General features: G+C 30.9%; 2 protein-coding genes across 2 annotated transcripts; both read right to left on the reverse strand.

Moving 5' to 3' along the window:
- Positions 1-1,174: 1,174 nt before the first annotated feature.
- On the reverse strand, positions 1,175-3,207 carry LOC148176232 (putative inorganic phosphate cotransporter). Its single transcript, XM_088034312.1, has 4 exons — positions 3,156-3,207; positions 1,624-2,480; positions 1,346-1,563; positions 1,175-1,293 (listed from the first exon to the last, which is right to left on the reverse strand). The coding sequence occupies exons 2-4, from the start codon at positions 2,222-2,224 to the stop codon at positions 1,255-1,257; spliced, it is 858 nt and encodes a 285-aa protein (XP_087890438.1). The 5' UTR covers positions 2,225-2,480; positions 3,156-3,207; the 3' UTR covers positions 1,175-1,254.
- Positions 3,208-6,562: 3,355 nt separating this feature from the next.
- Positions 6,563-11,355, reverse strand: LOC148176233 (atlastin-1-like). Its single transcript, XM_088034047.1, has 8 exons — positions 11,224-11,355; positions 10,975-11,169; positions 7,798-7,941; positions 7,596-7,751; positions 7,247-7,544; positions 7,015-7,199; positions 6,779-6,967; positions 6,563-6,723 (listed from the first exon to the last, which is right to left on the reverse strand). Exons 1-8 carry the CDS (start codon positions 11,266-11,268, stop codon positions 6,658-6,660), a joined length of 1,278 nt encoding a protein of 425 aa, XP_087890173.1. The 5' UTR covers positions 11,269-11,355; the 3' UTR covers positions 6,563-6,657.
- Positions 11,356-11,450: the final 95 nt, after the last annotated feature.

An 11,450-nucleotide genomic window follows, 5' to 3' on the forward strand; every position in this document is an offset into this window, starting at 1 on the left:
GGTGCGTTCTGTCTTGGTTCTGTGTTGAAATGTCCGCCGAACCGATGTCGGACAGACAAGATGGTTCGTTCATTTGAACCAGTAGTTCATGAATAAATTTTATTTTATTTATACTTCAAGTTACTTAGTACGTGGATATGTCTGGTATGTTAACGACATTAAAATCCAGAAAATTCAATTCATAGAACGAAATTCAAATTTTCAGGTAATAACTCTTTGTCTCTCTGACGCGGTGATCCAATTTTTGGAACGTAACTCGACAGGGTTGACGTCGATTAGGGTAACGTTGCTAGTATGTACATGTCATAGTAATCTCTAATACTATAATTCATTTTAAAATGCTTCAAAATTTGGCTTTTGACTTTTTAAATGTCGAATTTTGCTGCTTCATTGTTCCTTCTAATTTCTGTGGATACAAAAGAAATGTGTAGATGGGTACAATATTCTTATGTATCATGTTGCCAAATTTACTCTTAGAAAACAGTGAATATGAAAATAATTTTTTTTAAATATTTTTCTCGAGTTACTGAGACAATCACACTTTTGAGCAGTGATCGAAGATTTTTTGCATCGTTGTGGGTTTACTTCTATTTTTGCTTTGATTTTTGTTTCTGGCCAACAAAGTTGAATAAAAAAAAGGGAAAACGGGGAATTAGAAACAATGAAAGCTTGTACTTAAGCTTCTTTTTTATTTTAGGGAGTTTATTTTTGTTCGACTTTGTCTCAAGATCTGCCAATGTGGATTTCTTATTATAGTCTAATAATTCTTAGGTAAAAGTATTTGGGGATAATAAATTTGTTTTGATTAGATAAAATTACAGAGTTCATTTTTTGCCGTTTTCATCCTGTAATAGCATTTTCAATAATTTTTGTTATTAGAAAAATTGTTTAAGTGTATCCATGAATTATTATTTCTTGTTCTAAAATAAAGTGTGTATCAAAAGAGCGGAAGGCAATTTTACGATTTGCTCTAAATTGATTGGAGGAAAACAAAAAAAAAACAAGAAATGAGACCATTGGTGTTTTATTTACCAAAAGTACACGAAAACTACCGAAGTAAAACTTAGGTTCAAATTTCCATTTTTTCCATTTCGCGATCTTCGCTTCGTTTGCTCCAACTCTGTTGTTCTCCAGACATAAAAATCAAAGCAAATATAACAGTGAACACATTAATTCCCGCAGCTGTCCAGAAAATGTACGACCATTGCTCGAAAGTCTGATTTTCTTTAGTGAGAAGTCCAACAAACTTTGAGCTTAAATATCCTGATAGACTTCCTGGGATTTGACCGATACCTAAAAGAGTCCCTGAATAAGCTGGTGCTATGTCGACATTGTTTGGCATTACTCCAGCAAACACTAAACTCGTCAGAAGTACAGAAATCGTGAAAATAGCTATTGAGACTAGGCGATTGTAGCCGAAAAATGCCTGGAGAATAAAGCAGCAGGCTATTCCTAAAAAGCAGATAACTGTACAGGATTTTCTAACTGTTGTTCTTGAATATGTGCCTATTTTTATAAGTTTGTCCACAAGAACACATACTAAAATCGACATAAAATAACGCACTGGAAGAAAATAGTTATCTTAATTTAATTTTAAATTAAATTTTGATGGATTTCACCGACCACAATAGGGGAAACCGGAAATCCAACCATTTTGTTTGATGTTAAAATGGAGTATTTGCCCCATATACGTTGGAAGTTGATTTGTGATGAAAAATTTCACGAAACAGGAGCACGTATTGGCTACAATAACCGCCCATACTGGACCTGATGTCATCATTTTCTTCCACGGCAGTGAAGACTTTCTTTCTACGTCGACAACTTGAATTTTTTGATGTAATTTTTCCCGCTCATTGTCACTAATTCTCGGATGTTCTTGAGGAGTGTCGTAAATCGCATAAAACCAAATCACCGTCCACAACATCCCCACAACTCCAGGAACATAAAACGCGCTTGGCCAGCCAAAATACGAAGAAAAGTATCCACAAGTAATGAAAGCTAAAAACACCCCCAACGAATTTGCTGCCATATGAGACATAAACTTCGAGGTGCTTCCTGGTGATATCCATTTGGCACAAAGTGGAGGGACTGATGGCCAGTGGACTCCCGTAGATAAACCCAATAGAAATCTTACGGATAAAATCCAGAAATATCCATATCTGGCAGCTGCAGGCGTGAGAAGCGTCAAAATGTTTGCAGCGAGAAATCCAAGACCAAGAACCATTTTAGTTCCGAATTTTTCAGAAAGGCGACTCCTGGAACTTGAGCTATCAAGTATCCCAAGAAGAAGATTCCCAAAATGTTATTTTTTTCTTCTTCATTCCAGTTGTAATGAGGACTGTCGCTTTTATTAGTGTGGTTGGAGTTATTTGAGGCTACCATTTCTAGGATTGCGATAGATATATTGTATCTGACGAAACTGTGAAGAATGAAGCTCAAAAATACCATCAGGGAAATTACTCGTTGACATGTCAGTTTTTCTGAAAAATGAACAAAAAAAATGTCTGACACGTCAACATGCGGCGTGTTTTTAAAGTTTTTACATGATAAAAATCAGTTTTATGAGTATTGAGTATTTCGAAATGTGGGGCTCACATTCAGAATTAGCAAATGTGGTATGATAGTAAATAAATATACCTGCCATTATAAAGTCACTGAAAGTGTCTACTGAATAAAATATACAAAGTGTCACTATCTATATGTATAAAGTAGGATATGTTAAAATACATACAGGTGTCCCAGAATTCGCGCCCCAGAGAGAAACGGCTTATGGAGGCAACAATTCTAAACCAAAATTTTGAAAACATAATTTTTTTACACAAAAAATAACCGAGATAAGACAAAAAAACTGTAGCCAATCCCAAAGCTGAACAGAATTTGAAAATTGGTAACTATGGACACATACTATCATCCATTGGTCAATTAAACATTAGACTCTCGTTGCCTAGGAAATTGGGATGGCCTTTACTCCACTTCTCGAATAAGCTTTTGGGATTGGTTATTAACTTTTTATCAGTTCTCGAATATTATTTAACTTAGTCAATTTTTGTTTTGAAATTTACCGTCTGCATTGGTGTCGGCACCCTCCCTTGCTCTCTGGGGCGCAAGTTCTGGGACACCTGTATATCATAGTTTATCTATTTTAAGGTACATACCTACAAGAATAGTGCATTTGTGTCGAATAAGATACACTGAATTATTATGGAAATAAAACACGCGCTGTAATTTAAATGTAGCAAACCACTTTTGGCGATAAGCTGATAAACTTTCCATGCATTGCAAAAATTGTAACCAACAATATCGGTAATAAAAGTTCTAGAGTTATACAGGTGGCCCACATAAGACTAAGTTTAATATTTTTGTTATTTGTAAACGGGTTTTAATAAAAGTAAAAACCAACGTAACTGAAAAGGTAGAGATTGATTTGACATTGCAGACGACACCCTTTCCTTCAAAAGATTAATTTGTTTCGTCTTAATTTAAAATTATTTTTATCTTATAAAGCGGCAATAATTACATACGTTTCCAAGAAAAAGAGCAAAAACTAAGCCAACATTTAACAAAAGCTACAAAATCAGCTCCGGCTATTAATGAAGGTCAATTTTGGACATCTCTGACACCTGCTATTTTTGACGTTTCTCAACCCACAGAAGCTCATTTGAAGAACGAACCTTCAGTAATTTTTGGTCGGTTTTGAAGCTATAAACAGAATTATAGTGTTGTCAGTAGCGGCGCGGTGGCTTCCTACATGTTTTTAAAAAAATCCAGAAAATATCAGAAAAAACTATTATAATTTCAGAAAGCGTTGTTTTCTTTTTCTTTAGATTAACAAGATTTATTTAATAAATTAAATAAAGTGAAATGTAACCAAATTATAAAAAATGAATCAATAAATTTCGGAAAATGTAAAATGAGCTTAGTAGCAAGAGGGCCTATTTGTGATTAATCAAAGGTCAAACAAAGGTCAAACAAAAGTCAATCAATTAATTAATTAGTCGAATAATTAGCCTAATGACTTTTAAATTGCTTTTTAATGGGGTATTAATTAGATACCATAAGTGAAAGTGTAAATTTAGTTTTAAAGTAAGTAAATTTAATTAGATAAATTAAATCGATTAAACGATTAATTAATTAATTGTTTAATTAATTAATTAATGGTGTAATTAATTAAATAATAAATAAATTGTTTTTTATTTAAATATCAAAGTGAAAGTTTTAATAATAACTAATTACAAATTTGATATAAAAGTTCAATTAATGAAACTTACTAATTACATCTTAATGACGTAATAATTAGTGATCAAAGGGGAAGTTTTGATTAATTCAATTGGAAATTAATTAGGGCTTTTTAATTTGATGTCAAAAGAAAAATATGTCCAATTGAACAAATCTGACTTTCAAATACTGTTTTATATTAATTTGACGAGTGAATGAAATGTACGTTTTTCAAAAATTAAAGTGGTTAATTTGAATCCCAGTTGATGATTTCCGAAATCAAATTAAATAATGAGTATTAAATTAATACGCTCGACATTTTCTGAAACGCACTCGTATCAGAAAATACAAAAAGAGACAACTTTTATTCTAAATTAATGGCGAAAGACTTAATAAAACGATTGACTCTTGGCCATTTCAACTATTATTATAGAAGAGTTGAGATCAAACTTGTCAAAAAACAGGGGGCACAAAACCAACGCTTTTATTATTATTTTTTTATTATTATTAAAAATATTGTTAAATCGTTTAGCCAATGTTTGGTAAATTAATTTATTTTTTATACTTAACTTACTTTCTACTTGACAGTAGACATTCTGAATAAATTTACCCATTATTATTTACATATTATTATTTTTTCGTGGCTACAGTTGCATTTTTAGCGGTGAACCAGTTTCATTACGTCGAAAGATATTAGGTTTTAAAGTTTTAGGTGGGCCATCGTCTATACAGGGTTGACCCGAAGTGCAAAAATTTTAACCCCTATATCAGACAACGCAGTTTGGCATAATGGCCAAACTTTGCGTTCCGAAACGTCACCATTTCCGAAAAAAAAATGATTTAAAAGTTTTTTGCAGAAATCGTCGTGCGCCACTGAATTGATAGAGGTTCCAAAATATTAATGTCAATGTCGGTGCCGACCATCGAAAAGATGGGAAGAAAAACGTTAATAAAAGTGGCAAAAAATGTCGTTATCGGAGCTCCCGCGAGTTTACCAAATATCGTGGTAGAGAAATGTTGGTTTTGCAGTGCCAAATTGTTCGAATTTAAATTATTTTAATTAGATTTTTTATTCTTTACCAGTGGTTTCTTCAAAAGTGTTGTGATGAACCTATAAAGTTATAAAAAGTGTTTTGTTTACCGGTGAAACTGAATGGAGGGCATTTGGTCATTTTTCTGAATAACTTCAAATGACTTTTACATTATTTCATTTCTAATTCAAATTTTGAGATTAATCTTTTACTCTTTAATCTATCATACAGGTGATTTTTTTAAAACTTTTAAAACGGCAGGCGTTGTAGAATTTATATTTATGAACCGATTTCAAAAATTTAAAAAACAAATTAAATGGTTTTTAATTTACTATAAACTGAGATTTTAAAATTTTTCTAAATGTCTTAGTATCTTTTGGGCGATACTCAACTTTCTTATTTTAAATTGGAACCCATATTTTTTTTTCGTAATTTGGAAGATATTAATTTTCTTGATTCAGAAATGTGTAATATGTTGTACTTTTAACCAAAAATATTTTTTTTTAAATTATCAAAATTGAAAAAAAAAAGCAATAAAAGTTAATGAAATCTAGGTGCATGGTGTCAAATAAAAGAATGCCGTTATTGTAATGTCAAAAAGCAGCAAATAACAGAAAGGATCGGCATTTTTTTTGAAATTATTAATAACAAAAGACAATAATAATTACAAATCAGAAAAAACAACTACCTAATTTAATTAAAATACTGTTGAAACGCCATCCTGTTTTTTTCAATGCACAATTGACACCTACGAGAAATGCATTGTGCATTGTAAGGTGTAGCCCCATCTTGTTGAAAGAAAACTTGTTCTTTCTGTTATTTGCTGCTTTTTGACATTACAATAACGATATTGTGTTATTTGACACCACGCACCTAGATTTTATTAACTTTTATTGCCTAAATTTTTTCAATTTTGATATTTTTTTTTAAATATTTTTTGTAAAAGTAGTAAATATTACACATTTCTGAATCAAGAAAATTAATATCTTCTAAATTATGAAAAAAAAAACATGAATGCCAATTTAAAATAAGAAAGTTGAGTATCGCCCAAAAAATACTAAGACATTTAGAAATTTTTTAAAATCATCAGTTTATAGTAAATTAAAAACCATTTAATCTGTTTTTTAAATTTTTGAAATCGGTTCATAAATAAAAATTCTACAACGCCTGCCGTTTTTAAAAAATTACCCAGTATATCAAAAAATTGAAGGCATGTTTTTTTTTAACATTTTTCCGGTGATCTATGCCATTGTCCGATAATACAGTATCACGGTGGTGCGCAACTTTCCGGACATCCTGTATGTATCAAAATTAAATTTAAGAAAAAAGAAAAAACATGTTTTATTGTTCAATTTTTGTACAAACTGTCATTTTTGCACGAATTGTATAATACCGGAGTTTTGACAACAAATCAAAGGATGTGACAACTAGATTCAATTCTGTCTTTATAAGTAGTGTTATATATTTCCACGAGTTCCTAAAAACGTCAATGAAAATTATTAGCGATATTAGTTATGTTAATAAACGGTTACCATTATCAGCAGTTTGGATTTTAAAAGATGTATCTCAGGACTGCTCATTGTCTTCTTTGAACGAAATTCTACCGAAATCCGAAACATTATGTCTCGAGCCTTACTTCCACTCTCGCAGTGCCTCATCGCTTCATGAAAACGTTGTATAGATTCTTTCATTAACATATTATAGTAAGCTTCCAGGTTTGCCTATAGAATCAAATGTAGAGTTGGAAAAAACTTACTATGCAACTTACCGAAAAAATTGTAGATACATTTACTTGTGTTTTGCTATTAAACATTTTGACATTGGCCTCGATGAAAGTCGGTAAACCTTTTGCAGTGACGTACTCGCCATTAATTTTTTTCAGAACTAGTTTCTGAGGAGTTAGAAGCATCGGTACCAATTCTTTTACATGTTTGATAAAGTTCGAACTAATATCTGCAATCAATGGTAATAAAATCAATCAATCAGCAAATTTTCTCCACCTTTGAAGCTTCCTTGAAACGTTCTGCTTGTTGTAACATTTTCCCCAGGATATGGTAATAAGAAACAGTCAACATTCTCGTAATTCTCGCGAATGGTGCTCTGTACATTCATCAATTCGCTCTGTTTTGAACTAGCATGTTTCATAAATACAGTTTGGAGAAGCTTTCGTCCACCTGTAGCCCCAAATTCGTGATCCTGAGGATAACACCAATCTCTCACCAAAATTAACAAATTCTGAAATGGGGTCTCATTCCTCTCGTCTCCTTGCTGATAGAAACCTGCGTAACCTGTAAACAACTAAAATTTTATCATTCAAGTGTTAATACCATTGGAATTGCAAAACTGTACTTGTAAATCCTGCAAATAGTTAAGATTGAGATTGTTTCTAATATTGTAGATTTGAAGAGAACTCAGTAAAACACTTAGCGCGAAAAACGATGTACACTGAGTCATATTCAAGCTGTTGTCGTAAGTTCCTTGAGTATCCATTAAAATAACTGCAATCTTAAAAAAAAATAGTTTTTATTTTCAGTAATTGGGTGGTACTTACACCTTCGTTATTTATGGTGGTTAGGAAAACTTCTGGCCATATAAGAATGCCTTCTGTAACTTTTTCTGAGCGGGTTTCCCACGAAAAACCGGGAAATAAGGTATCTTTGTTGTCCAACCAGTTATTTGCATTTTTACCTTTCATCTTCAATTAACATAATACAAGAAATTATACAAAAAAAGAAGAAAAACGTTGGTGGTAACAATGACTAAAAGGTGGACAATAAATATAAAGGAACAGTACATTATGTTGTAAGTGAGAAAACTGACTTTTTGTAACAGAGCAAATGGGTAAAGACGAGGCGCATGAAAAGAAGTGCATAGAGGGTTTCTCTAAAAGACAATGTGCTCTGAAAAACAAAAGATTTGATTTTCACTTTTTAAGTTTCGAAATGACAAATTCACAGGTCTTCACGAATTTTGTCTTTGGTAAGAAGAAATTTTGATAGACTTATCGATGGTTAGACAAAAAGAAATTGCGTGAAAAAGTTTGATTTCGTTTCTAAGAAAACAGTGGGAAATTTACATTGAAAATCCATATTTTATTATTATCATCATTACTGCAAAAGCACACTTTCTAAGGAATATGGCTATTTGTTTCTTATTTCTGAGCATAATGAATAGAAAAATCATAAAATAAATTTTGTCGATGTATCGATGAATTATAAGAAATTTCTGTTTTCTAAATTCACAAATTCGTAAATTCTCAATTGTCAATTCTAGAATCTCAATTTATAATATTATGCATTTCAAAAACTTATTTTTTTTCGAAATTCTCGTATTACTTATCCCAATTTTAAATTAAAAATAAGTTTCCACTTTTTGACTTTTTGATTACGCACTTCAAGACTATTTCTATTTTCGAAATTCTGGAATTCACAAATCGTAAATTCTAAATTGTCGGATCCTTGTATATTCTAGAAATGCAGAATTTCCAAGTTTCCACTGTTTTTCAATTTCCAAATTCTCAATTTATAATTATGCATTTGAAAAACTAAAATTTCTATTTTTTGAATTCTCGAATTCTCAAATTTTTAGTTCTTGAATTGATTCCATGAACTGGAATTTCCAAGTTTCTACTTTTTAATTTTTAATTATTACGCATTGTAGAACTCAAATTTATGTTTGTCAAGTTTACGAATTCACAAATCATAAATTCTTGAATTATCCTATTCTTGAATTAATTCCAGAAATGCCGAATTTCTAAGTTTCCAGTTTTGAAATTCCTAAACTCTCATTTTTTAATTATTATGCTTTATAAAACAAATAAAAAAAGTCGCGGCTTTACAATGACAAGGTTCTAGTTGCAGTGAAATTAATTAGTGAAAATGCAAGATCAAACTTGTAACATTAAGTTAATCCATAGCAGATAAAACTCCTGGAATTTTTAAAAGGCATCAAGCTACATTCATTCCGATTCAGAAAACAGAAAAGCAATGTTAAAGAGAGTAGAATTTTATTAAGATTTCAATTTTCGTAAGAAATGCATTAAGAACCTTGTTAATCCAAAACCGCGAAGTTCCTATTCTTGAATTCACGAATTCATAAATTTTAATTTCTCAAATTGTTATTTATCCAAATCGTATAAAAACGAGTTTCCAAGTTTTCATTTTGTCAGTTTTAACAACGTATTTTAAGATTCAATTCATTTTCGAAATTCACGAATTCACAAATCGTAAATTCTCAATTGTCGGATTCTTGTATAAATTCTACAAATATACAATTTCTAAATTTTCAGTTTTTAAATTTCCAAATTCTTAATTTATAGCTATGCGTTTCAAAAACTTAAATTTCTGTTTTCAAAATTCTTGAATTCTCAAATTTGTAATTAATTCTATAAAATCGAATTTTCAAGTTTCCATTTTTAGGTCGGAGTTAATAAATTTTCGACTTTTAACTACACATTTCAAGACTCAAATTCCATTTTCTAAGTTTACGAATTCACAAATCATAAATTTTCGAATTGGCTAATTCTTGAATTTATTCCATAAATGCCAAATTTCCAGCTTTAATATTTCAATTCCCAAATTTTCAGTTCATAGTGTCACTCTCTAAATGCACAATAAATTTCTATTTTTGAAATTCACGAATTCACAAATCGTAAATTCTCAATTGTCGGATTCTTGTATAAATTCTACAAATGTACAATTTCTAAATTTTCAGTTTTTAAATTCCCAAATTCCCAATTTATGCGTTTCAAAAACTTAAATTTGTTTTCACAATTCTTGAATTCTCAAATTTGCAATTAATTCTATAAAATCGAATTTTCAAGTTTCCATTTTTAGGAGTTAACAAATTTTCGACTTTTAACTGCGCATTTCAAGACTCAAATTCCCATTTTCTAAGTTTACGAATTCACAAATCATAAATTCTCGAATTGGCTAATTCTTGAATTTATTCCATAAATGCCAAATTTCCAGGTTTTCAATATTTCAATTTCCAAATTTTCAGTTCATAATGTTATGCTCTAAATGCACAATAAATTAATATTTTCAAAATTCTCGAATTCACAAATATAAACTCTCAAATTACATCTTTAAAACATAAATTGATTCTTTCAAAACGAGTTAAAAAGTTTCCACTTTTTAGATGATTACACATTTTAAAACAGCAAAGGGGATCTAGCTTCAAAAGAATGGTGGAAAAAATAGGAAATTCCAAAAAGAAATCATCAAAAAATAAAGAGTAAATAAATAAATATAAAGTTTTCAAAAACTCGGCAGAAACCTAAAGCTTGGCAATTCTGGTAACCCAAAGTCCTAAGCCCAAAAAGTGCCCTAAAAATCTTTAACATCTAATAAAATAAAAGCATTTATGTTCGTATTTTTATGTATATCAGCCATTATGTAGGACATAAAAAATTGGGTCACGTGCATAGGTGCATAGAAAGAAGAATAAAAGAAGATCAAGAATAGAATGGGTATAAATAACGGAAGGAACGAGTAAAAGGAACATTTTATAAATAAATTAAAGAAAAGGCTCACTCTGAGGCTTCAAGGCCTTTCCGAAAAAACAAAAATTTATTCAAACAAAAACATAAAGGAACAGAGCCGCACAATTGAGAGCTTTAAAAACGCACAAAGAAAGTGACTCACCCTGTGTATTCAATAAAATTTAGTATTACCAACCCTTCCAGTCATTGTTGCACACCCTGAAACCACAGAATCAGCCTACTTACCATTTCATTAAGAAAATGAAGAAAGAAATTCAAAAGAAACGATTTCCCTTGTCTCATAGCTCCAGCCACTGATATAATACTGACTTTTCTATTAGCAATAGATGCATTTTCCAACATTCGCAGGACGCCTTCATTTAGGGTTAGTTCGTCGTTAATAACTTTAAGAAGTTGTAAAGCCTGTGGTGACCCCAAATTCTGCAATCATTAATTAGTTTTGAAATAATTTTAAAATACACAATGTCTACTTACCGCATTTTTAGGGCGAATATCAATTTTTGAATAACACACTTGCATGTCAGCGAACTTAGCAGCAAGAAAAGAGGTAATGTACAGAAAACAGCTGTTTCGAACAAGCGATCGTTTGATCAAGGGGAAATTGTGTTTACTAGGTTGGTATGGTTGCCTGACATATATTTAAATCGTGGCGGGAATTGGGTTTAATTTCTGTCGTTAACTAAATAAAATGAAAGACAGTT

This window comes from Gnatocerus cornutus, chromosome 4 (genome assembly GCF_029298725.1).
Source record: "Gnatocerus cornutus isolate USDA-ARS CGAHR chromosome 4, icGnaCorn1.1, whole genome shotgun sequence".
NCBI classification, from domain to species: domain Eukaryota; kingdom Metazoa; phylum Arthropoda; class Insecta; order Coleoptera; family Tenebrionidae; genus Gnatocerus; species Gnatocerus cornutus.

What these genes read in the sequence shown, in the direction of transcription:
- LOC148176232 (XM_088034312.1), bottom strand. Translation starts at nt 2,224, where the DNA reads ATGGTTCTTGGTCTTGGATTTCTCGCTGCAAACATTTTGACGCTTCTC. An exon ending in TTCCGGTTTCCCCTATTGTG is followed by an intron (nt 1,564 to 1,623) that starts GTCGGTGAAATC and finishes ATTTTCTTCCAG; the next exon opens with TGCGTTATTTTATGTCGATT. An exon ending in CGAGTTTAGTGTTTGCTGGA is followed by an intron (nt 1,294 to 1,345) that starts GTAATGCCAAAC and finishes GGACTCTTTTAG; the next exon opens with GTATCGGTCAAATCCCAGGA.
- LOC148176233 (XM_088034047.1), bottom strand. Translation starts at nt 11,268, where the DNA reads ATGCAAGTGTGTTATTCAAAAATTGATATTCGCCCTAAAAATGCG. An exon ending in ATATTCGCCCTAAAAATGCG is followed by an intron (nt 11,170 to 11,223) that starts GTAAGTAGACAT and finishes TAATGATTGCAG; the next exon opens with AATTTGGGGTCACCACAGGC. An exon ending in CCACCATAAATAACGAAGGT is followed by an intron (nt 7,752 to 7,797) that starts GTAAGTACCACC and finishes TTTTTTTTTAAG; the next exon opens with ATTGCAGTTATTTTAATGGA.